General features: G+C 40.8%; 4 protein-coding genes across 6 annotated transcripts in view; 2 read left to right on the top strand and 2 right to left on the bottom strand.

The window, feature by feature from the left end:
• Window positions 1-13,735, top strand: part of LOC5506059 (arf-GAP with Rho-GAP domain, ANK repeat and PH domain-containing protein 1) — a 33,605-nt gene extending 19,870 nt beyond the window's left edge. For all 3 annotated transcript variants that reach the window (XM_048733372.1, XM_048733371.1, XM_048733370.1), the window contains 17 exons: window positions 5,982-6,059; window positions 6,166-6,300; window positions 6,597-6,702; window positions 7,042-7,126; window positions 7,197-7,280; window positions 7,494-7,523; window positions 7,758-7,799; window positions 7,947-8,027; window positions 8,278-8,389; window positions 8,635-8,762; window positions 8,847-8,966; window positions 9,215-9,330; window positions 9,667-9,717; window positions 10,269-10,332; window positions 10,480-10,539; window positions 11,101-11,133; window positions 12,271-13,735. In XM_048733372.1, the coding sequence (XP_048589329.1) occupies window positions 5,982-6,059; window positions 6,166-6,300; window positions 6,597-6,702; window positions 7,042-7,126; window positions 7,197-7,280; window positions 7,494-7,523; window positions 7,758-7,799; window positions 7,947-8,027; window positions 8,278-8,389; window positions 8,635-8,762; window positions 8,847-8,966; window positions 9,215-9,330; window positions 9,667-9,717; window positions 10,269-10,332; window positions 10,480-10,539; window positions 11,101-11,133; window positions 12,271-12,369 (1,424 nt within the window). In that variant the 3' untranslated portion in view covers window positions 12,370-13,735. The remainder of the gene's footprint in view (window positions 1-5,981; window positions 6,060-6,165; window positions 6,301-6,596; window positions 6,703-7,041; window positions 7,127-7,196; window positions 7,281-7,493; window positions 7,524-7,757; window positions 7,800-7,946; window positions 8,028-8,277; window positions 8,390-8,634; window positions 8,763-8,846; window positions 8,967-9,214; window positions 9,331-9,666; window positions 9,718-10,268; window positions 10,333-10,479; window positions 10,540-11,100; window positions 11,134-12,270) is intronic.
• A 1,239-nt stretch (window positions 13,736-14,974) lies between these two features.
• Window positions 14,975-21,670, top strand: LOC5506061 (ubiquitin-like protein 3). Its single transcript, XM_001626724.3, has 5 exons — window positions 14,975-15,243; window positions 17,066-17,174; window positions 17,330-17,416; window positions 18,353-18,430; window positions 19,277-21,670. The coding sequence occupies exons 1-5, from the start codon at window positions 15,199-15,201 to the stop codon at window positions 19,330-19,332; spliced, it is 375 nt and encodes a 124-aa protein (XP_001626774.1). The 5' UTR covers window positions 14,975-15,198; the 3' UTR covers window positions 19,333-21,670.
• Window positions 21,671-22,607: 937 nt separating this feature from the next.
• LOC5506048 (ras-related protein Rab-9A) lies at window positions 22,608-24,457 on the bottom strand. Its single transcript, XM_001626745.3, has one exon. The coding sequence runs from the start codon at window positions 24,209-24,211 to the stop codon at window positions 23,591-23,593; it is 621 nt and encodes a 206-aa protein (XP_001626795.2). The 5' UTR covers window positions 24,212-24,457; the 3' UTR covers window positions 22,608-23,590.
• On the bottom strand, window positions 24,440-26,047 carry LOC5506056 (protein THEM6). Its single transcript, XM_001626746.3, has 2 exons — window positions 25,646-26,047; window positions 24,440-25,370 (listed from the first exon to the last, which is right to left on the bottom strand). The coding sequence occupies exons 1-2, from the start codon at window positions 25,906-25,908 to the stop codon at window positions 24,947-24,949; spliced, it is 687 nt and encodes a 228-aa protein (XP_001626796.3). The 5' UTR covers window positions 25,909-26,047; the 3' UTR covers window positions 24,440-24,946.
• Between the last annotated feature and the right edge of the window lie 2 nt (window positions 26,048-26,049).

Here is a 26,049-nt window from a genome sequence, read left to right as displayed (position 1 = left end):
GGAGGCGTTTGTGGCCACGATAAGCGCTACCCGAAAGCCGAAACTGTTTATTTGACGCATTGCGATAAAAAGGTCTCCGCTTACACGAGGAGTGTGGGTATCGGTGATATTTCGGGTCTTTTCGCAAAGCCTCCTAATGCATCGAAGATGACCACTGCCCTGGACATCGTTCAAGGCTTGGAATTGGGTGGCGGAGAGGGTCTAGCAGATGTAGAGTTCCAGATGGTCTGGCAAAGCATACTGGCAAGCGAGTGGCAGATCGTGGCATCAGTAAGCGCGAGTCTAAGGCAATTCTGCAATACACAGGGGTGTTTGTTCCAGCTGGTTCTGGTAAGTCCTCACAACATATTGATGTCAAAATGACCACATAAATCAAGCTATTTAGCTCCAGTCTTTACACTCTTTGTCAACGATTACAAAGCAGAGTCCCAAAATTACACGTTATTACACGAAATCCACGAAACGCAAAAGCGCACATGAAATTTCACACATGGTCTCTGTTGCATGCAAACTGAAAGTTTTCCAACATTTGAAGCAACATTTTTTGCCGTACTATTATTTTCTCCCAATGTATTATATAAATATACACCTCTCCACGGAGTTAATAGAAAGTTCCGGGAGATAGAGGTCGTTGAGTGCCGATATCCAAGGAAAAACCTCTTCCTTTGTCCGGCAAATTTCCAAAGCGAAAGTTCCCTGGGAAGGTTGAAAGTCCTTTGCAAATAGGGAGTTGTACAGATATTTACCAGATTTTTCGCAATGCAAATTTACTAGAACTTCTTTTATTATTCACTCTTTTATTGTACAGGTGTGAGAGACGATCGCTTCACGTCTGCTTCAGGGCAAGAGCGAGTCCACTCATCTCCGTGCACGTATCGATGACGTTACCAGGAGCTTTGCCAGCATTTCTTTTGTAAGTTTACCTGCTTGCTTTTCTTTGTGTTGCTTAATGCAAAATATCCCGGGGGGAACTTTCGGGGGTGATCGTCGGCAAAATCAATTTTAACCCTAGTACCCTAGGCACTTTGGGCGTGGTCAACAGACATTCTTACCCCTCTAAGAGATAGCAAATTGGGTGTGGTCGAAGGAATTTATAACCTTAAGAGATGGCCGTCTACTTTTTTGGAGGGTCCCCCCCCCCATCCGGGCAGAATATATTACGTTTCATCTTCTTCTTTACCCCGGTCAAATGAGAAAGAAAAGGGGTAGGGGTAGGGGGGTTATGGTGCATTATGATTCGTCCGCATCTGAGGCAAATATAGGGTTATGCCTTTTTGCTTGTATTTGTTTGAAGTCTACTTAGGCGTGCAACCTCTTAATTTAGGATACAGTTCCCCAGAGTACTCCCTCAGTCACCCCTGGTCGAAGTTTATATCAACCGAGTGATTCTAGTGGTGACGAAGAGGTTGTGGTAAAAAACACCAAGCCTGCCCTTGCTGCGCTCAACTGCTATCTTCAGCCGAGAGATGTCAGTCCGGTGCGTTCACAGCTAAAGACTCCGTGGGAAAATGTGAGTGGCAGAACAAGAGGGTACTACTGTCTAAAAGTTAGCCAGGCAGTCGCAGCTGCAGTTCAGGACATCAGCCCCGAAGAGACTGAACCACTTTTCCGAGAAATGATGTCATCACTTCCATAATGGCTGACAAAGTGCGGTTTAAGAAAATCGTCCGCTGTATCCCAGACCTCAGTCAACACTGCTACACCGAAGCCAAGCGTTACTGCATCACCTATGGTAGAGGTGCACCAGTAGAGCACAAAAGAGGCCCCCGTCAAGACATTTCAATCCAGAAGATCGAGCACTTCATAATGTTTATCACAAGTTCCCATCTCATGCAAGATCTACCGTTTGGTTAGCGAACGATAACTCTAAGCAGTAAAGCCACAATCAAGGTCCCTAACGTAATAAGGACAGTGATCCCAGAGATAATTTCACAGCAGTACCTAGCGTACTGCAAAGAGTCTGGATTTAGTCGGAGCACCTGTCTGCGTGTTCTCTCCGTTTGTACAGCCTCTACGCGTAAGTCACTCCAAGGGCTTGACTACGTTAGTTCGACTGGTGCAGAAGCCTTTGAGGAACTTGCAGAGGTTACCGAGAAACTGGGCGACGCAGGTAAGGGAATGGACTGGGCAAAAGACGTTCAAAGTCGGCTTCGTGAAGTAAAGCGCCACCTCAAGACCGATTATAAGGCGGGTTTAATTGTACTAGACAGATGCAAACAGTAAAATAATTTCGAGCATGTATTGAAGGATTTCTCGAGGGGGAACGGCCAAAGAAAAAAAGGGCGCCAACATGAAACAAATTGCGGGAGGTAAATTTTTGAATTTCAGTTCCAAAATATTTTACTTCCCTGGTCCCCCTCCCCTTTATTATAGCTGCACACTACATTCTCTAGCGTGTGTAATCTCGAAAATAAAAAGAAAACAATCTCTATCGCCATCAGACCAAAATTTGTAGTTATGCGTCTGACTTATGATACCCTGCTCATTACTCGACTTGACCCGACTTAGCGTCATTGTTTTCCCTACAGGTGCATGTTAGTGAGAGTTCAACTGTAGCGGATCACTGCCGGGTCTTTGCGCTGAGCGATCCCAAAGATGCTGCTTTCAGACAAAGATGTCAGCACGACCATGACAACGGCTGCGATCGGTGTGAGCTTCTAAGTTCAACTCTTGAAGAAATCGACCAAGCTCTGAAGTCGCAGCTCGAAAACCTGTCTGATGATATGGGAGAATAACTTCAGTTTGTGTTTAAACTAGCGACGAACGACATCTCTTCCTGGAAATCTCACATTCTACGTTCGATTCATCAGGATTTGCCCCGCCTTGATCTCCTTGGAGGTCTAGACGAGAATTCTATCCTTGTCTCACCGGACTGTGCTATGAAGTATTTGCCCAGCAAATATCGCGAGAGCCAAACAGACTGGTTTGGTAAACGCGGTATTCCTTGGCGCATTAACGTCGCAGTTAGAAGAGTGGAGGGTGAGATCGAGCTGTCCTTGCAGTTATGGACGATGTTGTCAAGCAACTGAAGACCATCATGCCATGCCTCACAACCATCTATTACCGCCAAGATAACGCTGGCGGCTACCACAGCGGACCAACCATAGTTTGCTCCAGCGTTGTAGGCCAACGACACGGCGTGGCGATTAAGCGTCTCGATTTCTCAGACCCCCAAGGAGGCAAAGGGGCCTGTGATAGGAAGGCCGCCTCAATCAAGTCCCATATGAACATCTTTCTGAACGCAGGAAATGACGTAGAGACAGCGGAACAGATGTTCGAAGCGATGACGTCTGCTGGTGGTGTAGTCTCTCAGTGTCACTCTATGTGAGTCGGTTTCAGCTCCAACAGTTACATCTGCCTTCAAGATAGACGGCGTTAGCTCAATCTCCAACATCGAGAATTCCACAGAGGGCTTTTGCGTTTGGAGGGCGTACGACGTTGGCCCCGGTAAGGTTATACAACCGAGAAGCCAGGTCGCTCCTTCCCAAGAAAATCTCCCTTCCTTAGTGGTAGCCAAAGTACGTGGGAGTGGGTTTGGCTCCGCGCCGTCAACCGACTACTGGCTCCGATATCACCCGAGTAACACCCGAATGTCCATCGACGTCCTTCGAATGTCCATCAAGAGTCAGCAACAGCCCTTTTCCACTGTCCTGAAGATGGATGTACAAGGACATTTCTAAGACATTCATCCATAGTGCGCCACATAGACTGCGGCAAATCACTCGCGTGCTACAAAAGGAGACGCTTTTTGACAAGGCTGCGCTTGTATACGCAAATCAGCTAGAGGGTCAAGGAGCAACACCTGTACCGGTGCTAGAGATGCATTCTGCGCAAACAGAAAGAGTGAAACTAAGAATGGGTTGAGCTCTAAAGGAAAATCAAGTAAAACGTAAGCGATTCACAGATAACCAAAGAAAGTACCTGACCTCCAAGTTCAAGCTCGGAGAGGCTACAGGCAAAAAGTCGGACCCTGCCTCTGTTGCTCGTTCCATGATGATCGCGAAGGATTCAAATGGCAGGAGGCTTTTTGATTTTGCAGATTTTCTAACTGCAAATCAGATTGCAGGGTTTTTTTCTCGCCTAGCTTCCAAAAAGACGCTAGACGATGAGGTTGATGAAGTGTCTGCAATCGATGTGGCGAGACACGAGGCACACTTGGAGCAGCTCACCGAGGAAGTCACTCGTGCCATAGGCATCGTGCATCCGCTGGTGTACGATGCTTATTACATATGTGAGCTTGCTGTTGTGTTTGAGGTCTAAAGGCTAATTTCCAAATGATAACACACGATCGCAGGCGATCCACCCGAATTTCTCTGTTAAAATTATGTGCTTATCTAGATCTAGCTGAGAGAGAATAGGTATTATGCAAAAAGGATTCGGCGATTACTCAATACGAGGAGGGGGATGTACGCGCCCCCACCCCTAGCCCCCCACCCCCCCCCAGCACCCCCACCCTACCTCTTACAATTACAACACTTTAATTAATTGAAGATTTAAAGAAAAAAAAATATAAGAATAAAGAAAAAAACGCATACGAGCAGCTTTTTCTTTGTATTTTAAAGTTTGGGAAACGCTAGCTTAGCGGAAACAGGGCCTTTTACTTTTTGGAACAAAAAAAATCTCCCCTCAAGTCCCCCTGTGAGAGCCTTTCACAGCCAATTTACCTTTATAGCTTAACTTAGCAAGAAATATTAATGCGATTAAACTCAAATGGGTATAGAATAATAACCCAAGTTTAAATGAATTTGTGTCTTTTTTTTCTAATCACGAGCAATAATAAAATGGAATGACGTCTTATTGACATTTTTCCACGTGACCGCGCATTACACAAAAACACTAGAACAATTCGGGGCGTACGTACGCGATCCAATATACAGTCGAAGCTCTCTGAGTGACCGCTCTCTTAAGCGACCAGCTCCGATTTCGCCCACGATCACGAATCACCGATTGAATTGTCACACAAACTCTGTAATTCTAAGCTCTCGTAAGCGACCAACTTATCGGTGCGACCAGCTCCGTTAACGACCACAATTTCAAACCACCAACTGAGATTTTCTTTTATTTTCAAGCTCTCGTAAGTGACCACAATGATTTTTGGCTTTACAACAGTCAACACCTGATAAACATCATATCCAAATCATGCTGATATCACATATTAAGTGGAAATGTTGTGATGTTTCACAAAAGCTGCCTTTCCAGTAGGCAACCATGAAAGAATTTCTTTGTCTCCAGAAAATGTATAAATGCAAGGAATCTTTTTTCCCTTTCGAGCTCCATGATTAAAAAGATAGTCGTAGACGCATAGAGTATTGTCATGAAGAAAAGTCGTCGATATAAACGAGCATAACGGGCTACTTTGCGTATAATTAATTGCTATTAAATAAAACAACTCACTCTCATGATGAGTCAAATACCTAGTTTTAAAATCAAGCATTAAACCAAAATATTGCAGCTTCGTTATTATCACAATAACTTTTAGATTTTATTTTAATTAAGCTCCCGTAAGCGACCACCACCTATTGTTCAAGTTTTTGGCGCTCAGTGGTCGCTTATGAGAGCAAGCTCTCGTAAAGGCTGGTTCTCACGAGCGACGGAAGCGTAAGCGGAGACGAAAGCGTAAGAGCCTTATGTCGCGTTAGAACCGGCTCGACATAAGCGCAAGAAGAACGGGAAGTTTTGATAATCTTACGTCTCCGCTTACGCTTACGTCGCGTGGGAACCGGATCGACGTAAGCATAAGCAAAACATAAGCATAAATTAACCAAACTCGTCGAGGAGGAATGGACACTAGACTACGAACTGAGCTGTTTTGGTGGCCTGTTGCTTTTGTTGCTCTCTGATTGTTAGTGTCATAACATGACCGTTATCTTCTAAGGGCTCTGCGTACGAATGGAAGGTCGTGCACAAACCGTGGGCATGGGATACCTGTGGTTTCAGATCATACCTCACGGGGCATTGTATATGACGTTTTGTTTTGTCAGGTCTCCAAGCTGAAGGGATCTACAGAGTGCCTGGTAGCCAGGCCAAGATGAGAGCTCTCGCCCTTGCATTCAATCAAGGTACCTTTAGTTCCCCCAGACAACATTAGGTTTTTCTAGCCCCCCCCCCCCCCCCTCCCCTTTTGGTTTGTTTTTTAAGGGTGCCTATTTACTTTGGGCTCTACAGCACCAAGTCACGTGATGCTGACTTTAGACGATTACAGCGTCAATGAAGTCACGGGAACCCTGAAGAAGTATCTGCGAGAGCTACCTGAGCCCGTCATTCCCAGCAATCTGTACCAGCGGTTCATTGATGTCTCTCGTAAGTGTTGCACTTGAGTGTATCTAGCGAGCGTTCCCAAAGCCCTCCGCATAAAAAAGTTTCTGTCTTCACTGACCTTTTCCTATCATATCTCAACACATTTCAGTCAACAGTTTTTCTCAGCTTCAAAAAGAGGCCTGATTTTGATTCACGAAGCCGATGGCGCGCACGCATTTTTTTGCCCATGTCGCGTCTGAGCGGCAACCTCCAGTACAAGGGATACGTGCGAGCGTTTTTTTTTATCCATCACTAACGACCAGCCATACTAAGCTTGTTTTGTACTATTTGTCCTTCAGGGATCCTAGATCACGAAACGAAGCTCATCAGTATGAAGTCCGTGATCCAGCAGCTGCCGAAAGTCAACTACGATACGCTCAAACGGATCATTGGTCACTTCACCAAGTGAGTCTTAGTGGCGGATCGCCGAGGGCTGGGCGATAGAACCACCCTTTACCCCATTACAAAGCGGGCAACCCTCGATGCTTAAAGTAGAAATAATACTCTTCCGGGAAGGTAGCGATTCACACAAGGGAAGGTAGCGGATCGCTAATTTTCACACGAGCCTAAGCATCCCACGTCTCCGTTCCCTTCCCTTGTGAAAAGCAGGCTTTAAATAGCAGCAACATTTTCATCATTGTTCGTGATTTTTTAATACTCCATAGTCCCGCTCATTCAGCGGTTACAGGTGCAGAGAAAGTTAACGTCGTTGTGCCAATAACTCTGAATTCCTGATTATACCAGGGTCGTCGCAGAGCAGCAAGTTAACCTTATGGGAATCGAGAACATCTCCGTGATCTTTGGCCCGACTCTTATGTCCAACGATAATGTGAGTAACTATTCCTGATTGCCTGTCTGTATTATTATCTTATTTTATGTGTGTTTTTCTCGTTGTAAAGACTGGACGGATGGACGACAGTCCAATCAATCAAGAGTATAAGACGATTGGCGACATGATTACCTTCTACCAGTGGCTTTTCGATGTGAGTATAATACAAAACAATACATCAAATTAGACTTGCCTATACTTACGACTGGTTAGCACCATCTAAATCAAACCATAGTATTTGGTCATAGAACGGTGGATGCCAATATTGAAAATGATTTGTAAGGATTGCTTGAAGTTTTATGAGCTGGAATGACCATATAATCAAGTGATTAAAGTGACGGTCATTGCTCTGCTATTGTGATTCCAGGTTGGCGAGAAGGAACTGATTAAAGACCAGGTACGGTTCTGATTGGCTAGTTTTGACCTGTCATGTGACTAATGACCATACACCTGCTATTCACGAATAACCAGTCACGCATTGATAGCTGCACATTAATAGTCACGCATTTCTTGTCACGCATAACCTGTCACGACTTATCAATCACGCGTTACCAGTCACGCATTACCAGTCATGCATTATAAGTTTTTTTTTGTCAGTTACTAGTCACGCTAACTACTGTCCTATTTTCAGTTGATGGAAAACGCGATGAGGAAAATCACCCAGCTGCGGGAGGTTTGTTGAAAATATCAAAGATGTTTTGCTTTTGTTCGCTTGTTGCTTATTAGGTAAAAATGTTATTTTTTAAAGTTGATTTTTGTAAAAATCGCACAATTCAGCGCTCTTGTTTTCTAATACGTATTTTGTGTTGTTCCTGATCAGGGTGCGACCGCTGGACAGCCCCAGGAATTCACGCTAGACGTGTACGTGGAGCAAAAAAGCGACAACCCGTGTCTTTTGAAGGTAAAACTCCTTGTTATCTTGCATAACGATTGGTTTGATAACATTGATATCTTGTGATTGGTTCATATTATCACGCTGCATTGCAATTCGTTTATTTGTTGTTTTATTATGATTGGTTTATTTGTTGTTGTATTCTGATTGGTTTATCTTTGTTATGCACTTATTGACTTATTGTCACATTGCATTATGATTGGTTAAATGTCTTATTATCTTCTGATTCATCTCTTGTGTTCTGATTGGCTCGTCCCAGGTTTCTAATGCTATGAGTGCTATGGAGCTTTGCGAGAATGTCGTTGCCAATAAAGGACTGGCACTAGAAACAGATTGGGCGCTCTTTGAAGTGATTGGAAAGGGAAACCTAGGTGGGTAGTCATGACAACGACATTACATCATGGCCTTGCTTGGTCACTTTCGACTTGAGAGAGTTAAAAACAAATTGATTATCTTTAACAAAATAGAAGTTGACGTCGATAAAAAAAAATAAAAAAATGGCCAACAATTGTCGGTCTTCGGTCAGAACTGTGTGCTGTTCAGATATTTTAAAGTTTTGTGTGGATTTTCTGGCATCTTGTATTAAAAGCTCATTCCGTTAATCCGGTAATTCCAGAGCGTGCATTCCAAGTCCATGAGAAGGTCTTACCGGCCGTGATTCGCTGGGGCGAGCTCGGGGAATTGAGCAAGGACAACTACTTGATAATCAAGCCGAATCACATTGCCGAGAGCATTCAACCATTCGTGAGTACAAAGCTTTCCTTTCATTTCGCGTTCCCTTACTGGTTCGTGTCTCGACTCTCCCTTCCCCTCCCCCCTGATCCACAGGTTGGCACCTCATTGACGCGCGAAGGGATGCTGCACGTGCGGGATCCCGAGAAGAGAAAGGACTGGAAACCATTGAATGTTATCCTCAAGAACGGCTACATGGCCGTCGACAAGAGTAAGGTGGGTAGCCTGTGGTGTGTCGTTTTATGACGTGGGTGTCCTGTGTCCGGCAGGCTGGGAGGGGAACGTCAGTGATGGACGTCAGAATAAGACGTCATACATATAACTGTAAATTCAGAGTGCAATTTTGAATAAGGTTGTTCCTCATTTGTCTTCTTTTAACTCATGATTGTTGAGCAGTGGTTGAGTGTAAATCACAACAGTCAACAGTTTTGTGTGAATCGCTTATTTATTATTTTTATTCCTAGTCCTTCTTCAAGTCTATCAAGTCGGACAAATCGGACACGGACCAGTGGTCGCTTACCAATCTGCTAGTTTATTTAGGCGTGCCGGCCGAGAAACAGACGAAGGGAGTCGACACGAGGTACAACTCTAGCTAAAAAAAACACCTGTGTGCTATCCTGTGGCCTTATAAGGCCATGACCGGCATCTAATAGTAAATAGAACCCTGTCATGTGCTTTATATGGCTGTTCCATCTTTATAAGTCGTGTATGGTCATTGCCCGCATCTCATAGTAAATAGAACCAATTCATGTTTTTTTTGTATGTTTGCCCTATCTGCTATGACTTTATTTGATCACAGCCCGGAAGTCAAGAACCCGTTCATGTGTTTGTTTTATGTCTGTCCTATCTGCTATGACTTTATTTGATCACAGCCCGGAAGTCAAGAACCCGTTCATGTGCGTTTTTTTTTTTACAGCTGTGGCTTTACTGTTGTCGTGAAGGCAGAGGGATCAGGAAATATCATCAGGTACGATAATCAGTTTTATAACATCAATCACTAGTGCAGAAAAGTGTAAAAGTATAAATAGGCCTTTTTGGCCAATTATATCCCATTTTGAGAAACGATCTAGTTTTCGAAAATTTGAGAATAAAATTTTTTACTATGCAAGCGGTAGATTTGTTAAAATGGTAGAAGAGATCTAAAAGCTGAGGACAGGAAATTTCGAATCGCTGAGGGCCTTATTCGATTGTTTGCGACTGAAATTCGACACTTATTCTGAGGGCGGTGATGTATCACAGGAGCGTTATCGGATATATCAAAAAATGTAACGATGACAAAAGTGTCATGATCTTGAAAACACCAAAGTAGATACTGCCAAGTAAAATACTTACGCAAAAATTAAAGCTTTTGTAGGATAGCATCATTATAATTGAAATAGATACTTTGGAGCTGTTTGGCTCATTCGAGGTCGAACCATTTTATTTGGCCCAAAGTGCGGCGTTTATTCGAGGAGCGGCGCTAAATAGAAAGAGGCAGGGGCGTGTTTTGCGCATTCTAATCTTAATTTACCCCGTCAGGTTCCTATGCGCCAAAGATAAGGACGACATGTATCGCTGGGTGGCGGCTATTCTTTCTATGAAGGTAAGCAATGGAAACGGAGCTTCTTGCTCTACTTCCATATTCACACTACCAACTTAAAAAGAGAAAAGATTTTTTGTAATGGACTTCTTAATTTCTAGTATGATTTTCCTTATACTCACATCTCTCTTACCTTTCGCCTCTTCTTAGCACCCTACAGGAATATGGAATGACCCGACCGCTCGAGAGCCCCGAGCCACTGTTCGAAAGGTAGGGCCAGCTTTTCACTAAGGAAGGAAACAAGAAGGGGGCGGAGGCGTGCGACGTTCAGGCGCATGTGAAAAGCGCGAAGGAGACGTGAGCAGAGAAGAAAGAAAAGGAACCGTTCGTACTTTTTTCTCAGCTTTCTTCGCTTTGATGTTCACGCACGCGTCAGTATGTCGTGCCTCCGCTTCCTTCTCTGTCTCCGTTTTCTGCCCTAGAAAAAATCGGCTTTGAAGAGTATCCCTCACTTGCCATGCTCACTGATAGTTCGATCGGTGATGAACAAGTTTCGATAAACATCAGGGGAAGACACCTTGGAATTTTTTTATGGGCACGGGAAGGAGGTTGGCATGGTCAGTATATAGATAACTTCTATAATGAGGGAAAATAAATACAATTTTCTGAAATCCCCGGATTTACCATTTACCACTCAACGCCCGTTAATGTCGGTATTAGAGTTTGCGAGAATGAGAAGTAGAGACAAGATTAATGTCGTTATCTGATGCTGGGCTGTATGCAGTGTCAGATGTGGCCGAACCGTACTTATGCCAATTCTCTCGTTTGCAGGCCCAGGAATCGCAGATTTATCTCGGCAGGCAGGTAGGTAATATAACTTACCGGTTTTTTTTTTTCGTCAAAAAGTTGTTGTATCTGCTTCTGTAGTTGTTGCTGTTGCCGCTGCCGATGTTACTTTTGTTGTTAGTGTAGATTTTGTTGTTGTTGTTGCTATTTTTATTTACTTTATTGCTGTTTTGCTCTGTTTTCACGTGCCGCTAATGTTATTTTTGGGGCCTGCTGTTTTTTTGTTGCTATTTTTTTTTTTTTTTTTGCTGTAATTGATGTCACCGCTGCGTTTTTGTGTGTTTTTTTTCCTGCAAGTAATTTTATATTCTTGCGTGATTAGTTTTGTTAATATCCGTAATAATCAATCAAGTTTGATGCCTGTTTTGACACATTTATGATGTCAATTATGAACTCTTTTTCACTGCGCTCCCCTGGATGAGGCTCACGAGCACATCGCCAGTTCACAACACTAGTCGAAACAGAAACACAAAAAAGTTCGTTTACTAATTGTGTATTTGTAATAAAATCCGTACCTCATATTAAGTTCATTCCATGGATTACTTAAAACGCACCAGACAAAACAAATGACGCACAAAAGTTTGTTTATGAATCGTGTATTGGTAAGGGGAACCTTAAAAGGACTTCGTGAGTGCGAAATGATCCGCTACGTCTTGTTGAGTGTGTTTTGACATAAGCTGAAGAAGCGGTTTTAGCTTCCTTCCTGTCTTTGACAGGATCATTGCCATTCCACTTATGACCTTCGCGTAGAGAGATTGTTAGAATCACTCTTGACGTGAAAGAATCCGTATATCGGATACCTGCTTTGCGGCAGCTTTCGTGATTTCTGTAGCCGAGAAAGAATAGTGCTGAATATTCGAGCATGTAGAGACTTATGTAATTATCTTTTGAAATAAACGATAAAAAAAATTAAACAGGTCAATCTATCAGTATTCAATGTATTCAAATGTAAAAAAGAGAAGGGAAAGAAATCTGCGCAAATTGCGCTCCAAATAAGTCCACTGCAAGTAACCAAAACAAATGACCAGATAACCAAAACAAATGCACACCGCCTTACGCGCCGAGTTTCGTAGTGAACACTGTTGTCACCTAATTTTATGTTATGTGAATGATAGTTTCTCAATGGCTTGCTAATCTTTGTTTTTTTTTTCGTAGTCTCGCTTCTTGAGAAGAGAGGGTTCCACCAAACACATCCTTGAAGAGATTCGCCAGAAACAGAAGTCTCTACGGCGATCAACAGAGCTCCCGGAGTAAACCAGATTGATCCCGGAGTAAACCAGATTGATCCCGGAGTAAACCAGATTGATCCCGGAGTAAACCAGATTTATCCCGGGGTAAACCAGATTGATCCCGGAGTAAACCAGATTGATCCCGGGGTAAACCAGATTGATCCCGGGGTAAACCAGATTGATCCTGGAGTAAACCAGATTGATCCCGGGGTAAACCAGATTGATCCCAGGGTAAATCGGATTGATCCCGGAGTAAATCGGATTGATCCCGGAGTAAATCGGATTGATCCCGGAGTAAATCGGATTGATCCCGGAGTAAATCGGATTGATCCCGGAGTAAATCGGAATGATCCCGGAGTAAACCAGATTGATCCCGGAGTAAATCGGATTGATCCCAGGGTAAACCAGATTGATCCCGGAGTAAATCGGATTGATCCCGGGGTAAACCAGATTGATCCCGGAGTAAATCGGATTGATCCCGGAGTAAACCAGATTGATCCCGGAGTAAATTGGATTGATCCCGGGTAAACCTGATCCCGGAGTAAACCAGATTAATGCCGGAGTAAACCAGATTGATCCCGGGGCAAACCAGATTCCTGGAGCAGGTCACTTAAACTCCGTGACTGATGCAATAAACCAATAGCAGCACCCGTTTAGGCGGCAATGTTCGCGTCACCTATTGTGTTTATAGTAGTATTGACGCTTCGATTCGAATTGCGTCTAGCGTAGACAAACCAGGAATATTTTCCATGAGTGCCCCAAGGTTGTGTAAGGGTTATATGTAATGAACTCTGGATTCTACTTGTGTGACAAGCTGTGACTCTTCTAGTGCCACAAAAATCATTTGAAATTTGATGTACATTTTAGTAGCAAAAAACTGTAAAATCTAATTCACCCTGCAACACAAACGGCTCCATTTTAATAGTTTCACACAAGCCGGCTCCAAAGTATCTAAATTGGAAGTTTCCACCTGGCCGGCCGCGTGGGCTTGGGGCCGAGGGGTACTTCGTATCGAAAACACCATAATCTCTGGTGTGACGTTTTGTGAGAAATGTTTTCGAGAAGACAAGGGGGGGGGGGGGGGGTGAGATTTTCAACCTAATTTACATCATTTACGGCAATTCGCCCCTTCCCAGACAGGAATTTTCAAAGATCTTAAAAATCTTAAAAATACAATTTAGAATTTCTGGTAGAATTGCCATCATGCTTACGCTTAATGATTTAAGAGAAAATATATGGACTTTTAAATAGAAATTCCGAGAATTATGTACAAAGTCGATAATGAATAATTTCAAAAGAAAAAATAAGAAATGGAGACATGTAACTTTAGTATTTAGTAGTTAGTATTTTTATGTGTTCGTGTTGCAAGTAAAGATTTATAGCTTTTTTAACATGTGTTTTATGTTTGGTATTTTTGAAATCTTTATGCAACTGACCCTCTTTATTTTTAGATAGGGATACATGCCTCGCCATTCGTGTGGAATCATGGATAAACACATATAAATCAACAAACCGTTAAAAAATGTCTTTTGTATACATGTGCTCGTCGAAAGTGTTTGTAACAAACACCTGGAGAAATGCCCGTCAAATAGAGGTGCTTGCCTAAAGTGCGGGAAACAGGCACCCTTAGAATGCCCGTTGTTTAGAGGTGCTGCCTGATGGGTGTGTAAACAAGCAGCCGTGGAAATGGCCGTTACACAGGGATTGAATTTGGGGTTTTTTGTGGAATTACGCTTTCTGGAATTATTGCCTTTTTCCGCTCAACCAAGACCTGAGGAGTACTAATGAAGAGTAATGCGAAGGTTTTTTCTCCTGTGTGTGTGCTGTATATCCCAATGCATACTCGTGCCATCTAGCCATACCTATGCTTGGACTACAACAGTGTCTATGGCTCGATTTCCCCGCTGGCCAAACGACCCTAGCCTCTGGGGATCAGATTGCTGACTCAAAATGTTCCCCACTCCATCCCAATGGCAGACTCATACCCAGTCGTTCTCGATAATTTGAAAAAAAAAAGATGGCTAGAAATCCTTCCTCGAAAGCATTGCGCACCGGCAATGCAAGGCCTCCCCCTGAACCCCTTGCCCCGTAAATCCCTCTTTTCTGTTTCTTCTTATTTGGATATCAATCTGTCGATTATGATCTTCAACCACTTTCTCAGGGTCTTCTGGGTAATTTTTCAATATGGCGGTTAGCCAGACGCCATATTGAAAATTACCTAGAAGACCCTGGAAACGAGGTTGTTATGATGTAGCATTGAAAAATTGGCCTACAAAAATTAACTACCGTTAAGTTTTCTTTTCCTAATCACCTGCGGCAGCTTCTTTCATTAAAACCCACTTGTGGGGCCAGGATGCGCTAGGTTTGCGAAATCTCCCTCGAGCGACATGTTCAAATAATAGTACATAATAATATTAAAAAAAAAACAGCATTTGTTATGTCCGGCTTTCTGGTCATAAATAAAGAAAAGTAAATGCGCGCTTTTTAAAACCAAGTTTATATTGTTGCCCATGATGGACTCGATATTGTTGTTATAAAAACCTTTTTGGCTTCCGCTCAGTTTTCACTTGTTTTTTCACCATTTGCTTCATTTGCATATGGATGTTTGACGTCACCTAGTTTCCCAGCATGCTTTGGCAGCGTCGAGGAAAGGGCTGAACTCTCTAGGATTTCTTCGGAGGTTTTACAGGCCAAACAAATACACAGAAACCGTCTTCATGGGTCGAAACTTCGAAGGGATCGCATCTTGAATGTTTAAAGAGGTCTCTATGTACACCTTTAACACTACAGCTGCTTGAATATTTTGTTTGTTTCCTCGCTAAACTCGAGCGGGAAATCGGGTTCGCTCGCTGAAATGACAACAGCTACACAGCGAACTAAATGTATTCCGGAGGACAAGGTTAGTTCTGTATTTTTTGGGAAGGCTATCAAGGCTAGATTTAACCGTTGTAGCTCCATGTATAAATAGTTCAGTATCTACTCTGATGGGAGAACTCCCTTGTATGGGAATCAAGAGTTTTCTTTGTGCATCCCGATGCCGAGAATTTGATATTTTGGCATCGATGGATGCTTGCCCTTCACAGACAGGATAAATGTTTTAAGATCAAAATCCTCTCGACTAAAGCACAAGAAGTACAAGTATTTGACAAATACCTAACTTTTATATATTATTACTGTTTTTGTGTGTTTCCGAAAAGCATGATCGGGCGAAATTAGAGTCCGAAGTACTTATTCATTTGAAATGTTGCCCATGACGCATCACAAACCCCGTCTCACGTATATTTATGTTTTATTTTTGTGGTCTTTCTTCACAAGAGCAAACAATTTCATCTCGATTGGACTCCAAAGTTTGATTTATTTTCAAAAAATTTTTCTCAATATGTTTATATTGCCGTTTCTATAATACCCGTTGCCATGATTTCACGAAATACTCTTTTTGTTTTCGAGTCCAATTGTTTTGGCCCCGGTATTTTTTAACTCATTTCAAATTATATATATTTTTAAAGGTTTTTCTTGGTTCTGTTTTTGCTAGCGAAATGCTCGATTATTGCTCCCGATCGCTTCGCCGTTTAGTGTGAAAGCTCGGTCCATTTGCAGGTTTCCATATCCGGAGAGGTTTTTTACTCCCTCTCTATTGTTACTCGTGATCTCTATGCATTTATTTATAAAAATTTCGGAATTCTTTTCGATTTGATGTAGCTGATTTGACAACCATAACGAATTTGAACTTCTCGCTTGAAAGTTGATCCAGTATTCGATTCAAATGGCAACTTTCTATCTAGATACTAACACCAGACAGAAACAAACCATATGGTAGAAAAACAACAGCGCAATTATTGCAGGTCGGAACAGATGCCACCAAATGAGTATTAGGATAACGAAAGGTTTTTTTCGAATTTCTTGTAAGCATTTTTGTTTTTTGTTAAAAAACAATTTTTAGACATTTTTTTAGTTGTCTATAGCTTTACAAAAGATTGGTTATGCAGTGTAAACAACTCATATCTTTTCCAGTATCGCATCCTTAGTTAGACGGCTCTACCCTGAATAAGATTAGATAAAAAATGGACCCTTATAAATACATTGTAGTCACTACCTTCATACTATTATATTCCAGACTTCTATAATGCATGTGTGGATTCATTATTTATTATGGAATTTTACATGATTTGCTGTATGGGAGGATTGTATGTGTGTAAATGAGAGAGGATATGCCCACTTAATCTCATTGTCTTGTTTTTCAAGCCAGCTCAAATTGAACTCTAATGCTACATGTTACTCTAAAACACTACCCCACTATTATATTTGACAAATAGTGCTTTGATAAATAGTTCCCCCCCCCCCCCTCCGGCTGTGCACTAAAGAAAGTGCATTTGTGTTGTATACTAGTTGTCAACTCTTCCGCATTAGGTGGGAGTCTCTCCTATCCATACATTTACTGTATTCTCCCGCATTAGCTATCTTGGTACTTCTGATCCATTCACTGTATTTTCTCCAGATTTTTCCTTAAGCGGTTGACAGCTACGATACTAACTCTTTACTTGACAGGTTGTATTTCACATTTAGGTACCATATACACAAAACGCCCCATCCGTGTTCTATTTATCATGATAAGATTTCCAAAATTTTATATCCTTTATTATTTCATTATGAGTATCCTCTAGGACAATTTATGTATGTCTCAGTATGGTTATATTCTGTTTTTTTTTTTTTTTTTTGTTCAGATATGCCTGCGGTTAATCCTTGTCTCTGGCAAAACTCATGAATTTGTGTTTTCACCAAGTGATACTGCTTATTACATAACCCAACAAGTGTTTGAACATTGGCCTGAAGGTATTGCTATGTTATGATTGCAGAGACCTAATTATTATTTTCTTGATGCTTAGAAGAGAGAATGTGTTGTTCTGAGATGTCAGGGAAAAAACAGTTAAATAATTTAGCCACAAACCTCTGAGTAATGTTTTGATTAAATTCTGCTTGATTGATAGATTGGAAAGAAGAGACTGTGAGCTCCCATAATATACTCAAGTTAATATATCAAGGGCGGTTTCTTCATGGAAATGTAACATTAGGAGGTAGGTTTGACGAGAACCGAGTAATAGTGACAGTTTTCGAAAAGCATGGCTACCAAGTAACATGCATTGAACAGGTGCTTACAGGATTTTTTTTCTATTGTTTGTCCAACAATGAAATGATAGCCAAACTTGTGCTTTCAGAAATACTCAATTTTCATTTTGAATTACCCTCCTTTTGCCTATAAAAAACAATAAGAAAAATAACAAAGTGAGACCAAAATTGCCGCATAGACCTTATGGTCCAGATGTTGGCGGCATTGCAAGTGGTACATCCTTTTTTGTTATAGCACCATTCTGTGTTTGTTGTTTCCCTTTAGGTTTTCTTTAAGTCTTTGTATAATTGTTTGGTAGCTAAATACAGTAAGGCCTCTGGGGCATACTCCCTATATTCTAATGGTAGAGGCGACTACCAAATAATCGGTGGTCTGTTATTTTTTTAGGCCTTCCAAGGATTATTTTAGGGATGAAAATTTTAAGAGATGACCTTTCACATTGCTGTTTTGTTGCATTTTTTAACCACTTACAAACCATAAAATCCTCCCCCCTCCCCCCCAAAAAAAATTAACTCTTTCTCAGTCAATGTGGTATTTTTTGGCCTTATATATCTAACAGGGGTTTCATTAAGTTTCAGGGTAGGCGGTGAAGTGGGTGAAAGGGCGTGGAAGTTATTTCGTTTTATTAGTTCAACTTAAACTTTAACAAACCTTAAAAAAAGTAGCCAGCGCTCAGTTGAAAATAGCTGGTGGTTCTGCCGGCCGCCGGGGCCTAATGAAACCCCTGTGTAAATAGAGGCTGTGGCAGTGCTTTTGAAAAGGACTGTACATACTATATATATGGATGATCAAAATTTTAGGTCCTAACAGAAGTAAAATATATAACAAATAATCTCGATTTACTGATGTTTAAATGTTGCATTGAATTGATTTTTTTTGCCAGCTTTACACCTTCCATTGGGGAAAAGAACTGTTATGCATCTAGTTGCAAGAGAAAATCTACCAGAACCAGCATCCCAAGGTAAACTGCAATAGTTGTTTTACTAATGTGTGCAGTGGGAACCTGATACAGTGGAACCTGTATTTACGATGTGCCTCGGGAGAAAGAAAATGTATTGTAAAATTGAGGTATTGTTAGAAAGAGGTCCTCAATTTTACCATATCTAGGAAAATCTATTGAAAATATCGTTGTAGCGAGGTCGGGTTAGTTATCAACTTTTACAAAATAATAATATTGTAACTGTACTCTGTACAGTTACTCTCTGTAAACTGTAGTCTGCATTTAACAAGATCTGTCAAGTCAAGAAAATCGATTAACTGTGCTGCACGTGTGTGGTGTCTTTAGTTTTTCTTTCTTTGTTGATAGACAGAATCAGTAATATCGTTGTATCTAGGTCATAATTACACTTGGGGGAAAAGATTTGTATCGTAAAATCGAGAATATCATTGTATCCAATATCGTTAGGTCGGGGTAATTTCTCACACATTTCACTGTATTTCCACCTGGAGAAAGGAACGTCATCGTAAAACCGAAATTATCGTAAAATCCAGTATCATAAACTCCAGGTTTCACTGTATCCAAGTTCAAGAGGCTAAATTCCTTAAGAGCATCTCTCGGTCACTATATTGTCATCCTAGTTAAATGCTATGTTTTACAAAAAACTAGAAACAGAAATTACATTGGCATGGTTGTATTATAAAGCTTTCAAGTTTGTTGCCATGATAACAAAAGCACCTGTTATTTAAACAAAAGAACCAGATATTTAAAAGCCCTTGTCCTTTTTTTATTGTTATCCATCAGTAATAGCAACTGACAGACTTTAAAGATGAGATCACATCTGATGTTTTCGCCTTTTTTCTTTTCCAGGATTGAGAAATCGAGAAAAAACAGACGAGAGAAGCTGCTGCTGTACAATCCTTTAAAAAAAACCTCTTTTAATTGATATCCCGATTTAAAAGACAGCATTTATACATGCAAATTTCATGGCCCACTGCCAAAACTGGGTGATATCGTTTAGCTAATATCAAGTATTAACCACAGCAACAATCAACAACTAGCTCAGGATAGTATTTGGAGGTGGACCAAGGATATTTCAAAGGGTGCCAACTGTGTATAAAACTTAAAGTGTGCGGCAGTGCCAGCAGGGGTGGGGTTGAGGGGCGCCCCTCCCCCTTTTTTTTCAAAATGATAAGGAAATGACCGGGTGGCTTTACCCCCTAGTTGTCTCTGTATCATTCCTCTCAATATCCAGTTTTCCATAGCCTGTTTCTCCCCTCCCTCTACCCTTGGAGCACCCTGTATCCCCACTGGTAGTGTTAGGTGCCAACCGTTGCTGCTTACAAGGGACTCTCTGCTACGTGTAGAGTTTGTTGAAACAGATCAAGAATCAAATTCCAGTAGAAGATTTGCACTCGCAGCAGAACTAAAAGGGATACAAATGACTTTTTGAATTCTTGTCTAGATTTTTAGAAATAGTTCATGTAGTCCCTGTCTGCTGTAAAACAGGATATCTAATGAGCATTTATTCTTCTAGCAAAATTTAGTGTAAATAAGTACAATTTCATCACTATGTAAAAATGTCATCACAGTAATTTAAATATTGTTTTATAATCTCCAAGGCTAAGTTCACTTGCAAGTATATTAACCATGAGCCTTCTAATATTTAAATTTTAAACATGTTGTCTAAAACTGTTAAGTATTAGTATCACTGTTGGTACTCATGAGCATGGTATCTGAAACCTTAGCAATAATACTGTAAGATGGTGATCCTTTTTTTGTAATTTGGCTTATGGGTAATAACCACCACTTGAACTAAGCTTGTGAAAAATGATTCTGTTATTTTTGTATATTCCACTGCACTTTTGTCTCAGCTCACTTTCTGGGACTCCCATTAAATTTGAATTAATCTTATTTTTTTATATTATGTATAGACAATGAAGAGTAGAAGGCCCATTCAGAGGTTTCGGGTCTCGTGTCAAGGGGGCATCACCCCTCAGGTTTTGTGTAAAAATTTGAAATCTTCAAGTCAGGCTGGAAATGGAAATGTCCTTTATCATGCATCTTTTTGTAGCTATACACACATAATTTTGCTGATTCAAAGATGAAACTTAAAAGATTTCACTTGAATTATATTTGCTGTTTTTCAGTGATAAATATTTCTTTGCTTGCTGGTGTTGCACTGTCTTTTACTATGGAGAAAACTGGATAAATGGACACATGCAAAAAAGGGAGGGACATTATTTTGTACATCTAAGATGGAAACAGCCCCATAAAATTCTGTTTTCTCCACTTAAAAAAAAACAGTCCACTGCCTGTCAGTAGGCTATTCCAAAGTTATTTTCAGGAATTCCTACCATATTATTTCTTTTGCCATGATTAGATAGATTTACCTTCAAAGTTGATTGTCATATTTGATGATGAATAAGCAATGATGCAATCATTAGGAATGCCAAACATTCAAGTGATGTTTTTTTTGTACAGTTGTATCTTATATGTATTTTTTTTAGCCAACCCTTGCATCTCTCTCACTCCATGTCTATTTTCTAAGAATCAAAATGTCAAGGGTGGAGCCAGGATTCCTTGAAAGGGGAATTCTTCTTGGATTTGTTTGGGGCTTCAATATTTAAAACACATAGCTGTGGGCTAATCTGTTTTGTCTACCATTTCTTCTTAACATTTTAATTTGGATCCACTTAAGTGGATAGGGATGGCTTGTTATGCCTTAGGGTAGCTTGAATCACACTCCAGTGAGTGCAGGGTGGTTCAAGAGCCTAAGAAAACATTTGCATACTAATTTATGTTGTTAGATGGCTTCCCCCAAGTTCTGGCTGTCAGGTCTTTTTTGGAGCGGAAGGGGGGCTGAGGTTAGAGCACGCTGAATTATGATAGGTGAATTATTACTAGTGAACAATTACCACTTTATCTTAATCACAAGGCAATCTCAAAGAAAACTGCAAACAAACCGGTCTGTGCTAAGCAAAAACACAGTTTTGCTGGCAATATAAGCAACCACCCTTATAATCTCTCACAGTATAATTTTTGGTCGTGTCGTTTGACATTTTTCAATATGATATATTTTTGTGGTTGTTTAAGTATAATGATATTTATTTTGAAGTGTAACCATTTTGGCTTGATATGAGTTAGGAACACTGTAAATAAGTTTAAATTAGGAAATGAACTCTGTACAAAGCTGGTGAGATAATAACTAATACTTTTTAGCAATTGTTTATTCTTAGTGAAATAAATGTGTTCATTTGGAAAGATTGTTTATTTATGTGATTGTTACACATTAATGACTGCCCAATTTTAGGTGTTTCTTGAAAAATCGGGATACTTTATTCCAGACCTAGGCTTGCGTTATATTCCAGACCTAGGATAGCGTCAGCTATGGGAGTTTTGGTTCACCTGTGATCTCAAATAAATGGAGGTGTTCCACAAAGAAAGCTTGGAATACCTATTCCTTTTGTTTTTTTGGCAATTGGTGTAAAGCCAATTAGGAGGCATGTCCAGAAGGCAGTGGTTATTGAGTGCTGTGAAGCAATCTGAAACATTTATAATTTTTCAAGGGTGGGGGATCTAAAAAGCACGTACTTGGGAAAAAAAAACCTTGCTTCGCGCCTGAATAACAGTTGAAATACGCTGCTTGGCAGACTTGAAACTAGAATGAGGTGGGGCGCATGGCCCTGGCAGTACATGTCTCTAACCCTACCCTGGGCACCAGAGGCTCCCAGCTTCAAAGAGCTGCGAATGTCACCGTTTGAAGTGAAGCTTGGAGCCTCGGGTACACAGGGTACTGTCACCTTCATGAGTGCAAAAAGCTTATGTATTTAACCAATACAAGCCTTGTCTCAAGGTCACTCACTAGAGAAGAAGGTATTATTTTCCATATTGCCAAAACTTTGAAGGTCATAGTGGTGGAAGAGTGGGATGTTAACAAATTGCTTAAACTCACTTTAGGGACAATGTGATTGGCCAAAACAACTAAATCCATACAATGACATATTGATCAAATGATTAAGGGTCAGGAAAGTGCAATTACTAACAGTATTTACACACCAAGATATGTTAAGAAAGTAATTAAGAGATTGTTTCAAAACAATTGTTGTAAAATACTATTCTAGAAAACACAATGATTGAGAATTCAGGAATTCTGGTACATTGAAATCTTGGCTTGAATGATAGATACATTAATTTTTTGGGGGGTACTGTAATTTATTAACCAAATAACCTTCTAAGGCATATAGAGTTCGATGAATATATTCTTAGTTTGTCTATTACATTGACTTTTCATTTCTACAAAACATGTAAACAGCCTTCATTACTTGAAACATGTTTAGAGTAATAATGTTTTTCTTCATGAATGTAGCAGAGATTGTTTGATAAGCCTACCTGGGTCAATTTCTATATCCATACTTAATATTATTACAGGCCTATAGACAGGGTAGTGCATAGGGGGAATTCATGTAGACATCTAGCAGACCATTTTCTCTAGTACCTTGCCCTAGCAGCAGTACGCAATTTGTCTTCATTTGGTCGGACCTTCCCATTTGAGCCCCCCGTCTTTGGGTCTGCACTAGCTGACAGTGCTGAATTACGTATGCGAATGCACATGTTCTGGCAAAAACACAAAAACAATGGTAGTGTTGATTCGATCAAGTAAAGGTTGATAAGGCTGACTTTAGTCGCTGTTTTGACTAACTGTACAGCATTAAAATAATACTGTACGAAAGATGACAGATTTGTTTGATAATGAGGGAGTCATAAAGAAAATTATAGCCTTAAGTTTGGTCTAGTTTTCTTAGCATTCGCCAAAATGTGACAGTTCGCAGGTAGAACGCCGTCATTTCAAAACAACAAGGCTGGTTTAACCGTGTGGTACTGGAACTAGTCTTGCGTTTTTCAGCACTGGCGCACTAGCCGCACTAATAATGACCTCACTGAAATGTTTTGATTAACACATGCAAGTGTAGGCTGCTGAATTTTCTTGAATAACTCCTGATCTTAGCACCCTATACAAGCATAACTTTATACTTATTGCACTGACACACTATTCCAACAATTTTTCTTTCTTAATATTATTTGTTCCTGGTAAAGATTATCTCTTGTGCATTTAAGCAAAATTGCCTCAGTAAATATAATTACATTATACGCATTGCATTAAAATCAATTTGGCCGAGTATATTATTCACAACAACCCGATCCTTTGTCTTTTTTCACATTAGCCAGATTGACTCCACCAGTTGCGGTGAATCCCGAACGGTTAGCTTTGTTCTGTTCAAGTGAGTTCAGTCTCTTCACCGCTGCAATAAAAGCGTCGTTCACATTTGTGGAATCTTTTGCACTGGTCTCAAAGTAGGGCACACCGCCATTTTGTCTGCACCATGAATCGGCTTCCTCTTGGCTAACGGCTCTTCCTTCAACATCCACTTTGTTCCCAAGCAATATAAAAGGGAAGTTATCTTGATCTCGGACGTCAGCGTAATACAAAAATTCTTTTTTCCACATAGACAAATTTGTGAAACTCTTTGCGTCGTCTACCGCGTACACCAGGAGACACAAGTCCGACCCACGGTAAAACGGAGTACGAAGACTCTTAAATCTCTCCTGGCCGGCTGTATCCCATATCTGAAGGGTGTAGGATTCTCCGTCGAGTTTCACGTCTTTGTTAAGGAATTCGACGCCAATTGTGTGGAACGACTGGGTGTCAAACTTTCCGCAGACGAAACGGTTCATCAAAGATGATTTCCCAACGCCACCGTCACCTAGAAGAACAACCTTAAGCAAAGTCGACTTTCCAGACATTGTGCCTTTCCTGTGGTGACCTACGCAATAATTGTAACCGTTTCAACTATTTCTAAATGCTTGAATTCAAGAGCCTTGCACAACTCAACCTTGTTCCGCCATTTTGTTTCAGTGTTCATGCAAATGATCACGTGATATTGACATGATAGAACCACGAGTACCGGCGCAAACCTGTCCAGGGTAGGGACAGGATATCATGGAGCAACAAATAGACGGAAGCCATTCGCGTTACTGTTTTACTTAGGGGTGTCAGGTGTTTTTAATGTTTTTTTTTTCTTTTCAATAGAACACAATTCCAGCTCATCCTTGTTCCCTCTATCTTTTTTAGGGGGGTGGGGTGGGGTGGCCAGTTGTCAAAGTCCACGGGATTTATCAAGTCTCTATATAAAAACAACAGAACTAAAGATTGTGTTGAAACAATGAATAATTAAATATTTTTAAACATATTGAATTTTGGCTAGTTTGGATATTCTTAGAGCTATAAGAGACCGACCATTCGGAGAGAGGAGATTTTAAGAGATGGCGGGCTGTTAGAGCTTTTACCACAATAATAATCAGAGCCTTAGCAGGCCACCTATGATTGGGAGGGCACAATACAGAAACATTAAGGTAATATTAAGGGGGGGGGGCACAATCACGCCCCTACTGGTCATTTCCTTATAACTTTTGAAAATATTTGGGGGGCACATTCCCCCAGTGCCCCACCCCCTGCTATGGCTCTGATCGTACATCTAATTAGTTCTCCTTTTTATGCATGCTCAAAGCCTCACTTGAAAGAGTATTGTACTCTAACCAATGTTCAAGATCTCTGGGAGGGATGAGCACATCAATTACACTTCCTGATGCCTCTTCAAATAAAACTTTCATTGGAATTCGGTCATCTTTCTGTCTTCTAGTTTGTGTTACAGCTACTTTAGAGAATGCAACAGCAGATACAAATCCCTCTTCATCAATAAAGTGATGTTCAAAATAAAATGCTCTATCATCCCAGTAGACAATTTTAGTGGTCAACTTAATTTTCTGAAAGAGTTCCAAAGAGCGGCGATATCTGATTGTAGTGGCTGCTAAAATGAAGCGGCACTTATGTTTCCTCAACACTGAGCTCATTCCTGATCCAAGGAAGTGCTCATATCTTGCAAAGTCCAAGGCACGTAAATACCTGTAAAAGAAAAAAATCCATAGTCTGAATTGTTATAAAACAAAAAAAAAACCTTAATGATGTACTAAATTTTTACCATAAAGGGGGAAAGTTTGGGATGTTCTCAATGAAGAATTTGAATTTTGACTAATACTTTTTTCTCTCCCCCATTGGGAAATAGGTAATTAATTCTTAATAAGGGTAATGACTCTGTCATACAACTCCTGCCAAGGAAGATTTTCAAGCTTTGTTTCACTATGTTATGTAAGTACTTATTCGACTGACTGATTCCATACCTTGAGTTATTCATGTGTAGAAACACGTCAAGATCAGAAGGCAATACGTGAAACGTCATGACACTTTTATCCATGAGATCGACGCGATAATTCATCATCCTCATTTTCACCCATAACCATACCACACGCAGACTGTATCCTACATCGAAGAACATAAACATCAGAGGGACGGTGATGGCGAAAGCGCCTAAAAGTCGCTTCAAAAGGAACGCAGTCATTGCAATTGCGGTGAAGATCATCAAAGAATTCTTTAGTCGATCCATTCCAGGCTTCTTTCATGTGTATTTTGAGGGTGTGGTGTTTGTTAATCGAAACTTCACCTGTTATCTGCTTTTTTAAAGGGGAGATGACCGAACCGAAACAAATCAATTTACAGAAACGCGCCCGCGATTAACCACAGGAAA

The sequence above is a fragment of the Nematostella vectensis genome, chromosome 10, assembly GCF_932526225.1.
Source record: "Nematostella vectensis chromosome 10, jaNemVect1.1, whole genome shotgun sequence".
In the NCBI taxonomy this organism is placed as follows: Eukaryota; Metazoa; Cnidaria; class Anthozoa; order Actiniaria; family Edwardsiidae; genus Nematostella; species Nematostella vectensis.
The sequence above is the reverse complement of the archived record's forward strand: the minus strand, read 5'-3'. Positions and strand labels throughout refer to the sequence as shown.

Excerpts from the sequence above, each read along its gene's own strand:
- LOC5506061 (XM_001626724.3), top strand. The coding sequence starts at position 15,199 with ATGACAACAGCTACACAGCGAACTAAATGTATTCCGGAGGACAAG. Across the intron at positions 15,244-17,065 it reads AATGTATTCCGGAGGACAAG|ATATGCCTGCGGTTAATCCT; the intron begins GTTAGTTCTGTA and ends TTTTTTGTTCAG. Across the intron at positions 17,417-18,352 it reads TGGAAATGTAACATTAGGAG|CTTTACACCTTCCATTGGGG; the intron begins GTAGGTTTGACG and ends TTTTTTTGCCAG.
- LOC5506048 (XM_001626745.3), bottom strand. The coding sequence starts at position 24,211 with ATGTCTGGAAAGTCGACTTTGCTTAAGGTTGTTCTTCTAGGTGACGGT.
- LOC5506056 (XM_001626746.3), bottom strand. The coding sequence starts at position 25,908 with ATGGATCGACTAAAGAATTCTTTGATGATCTTCACCGCAATTGCAATG. Across the intron at positions 25,371-25,645 it reads CTACACATGAATAACTCAAG|GTATTTACGTGCCTTGGACT; the intron begins GTATGGAATCAG and ends TTTCTTTTACAG.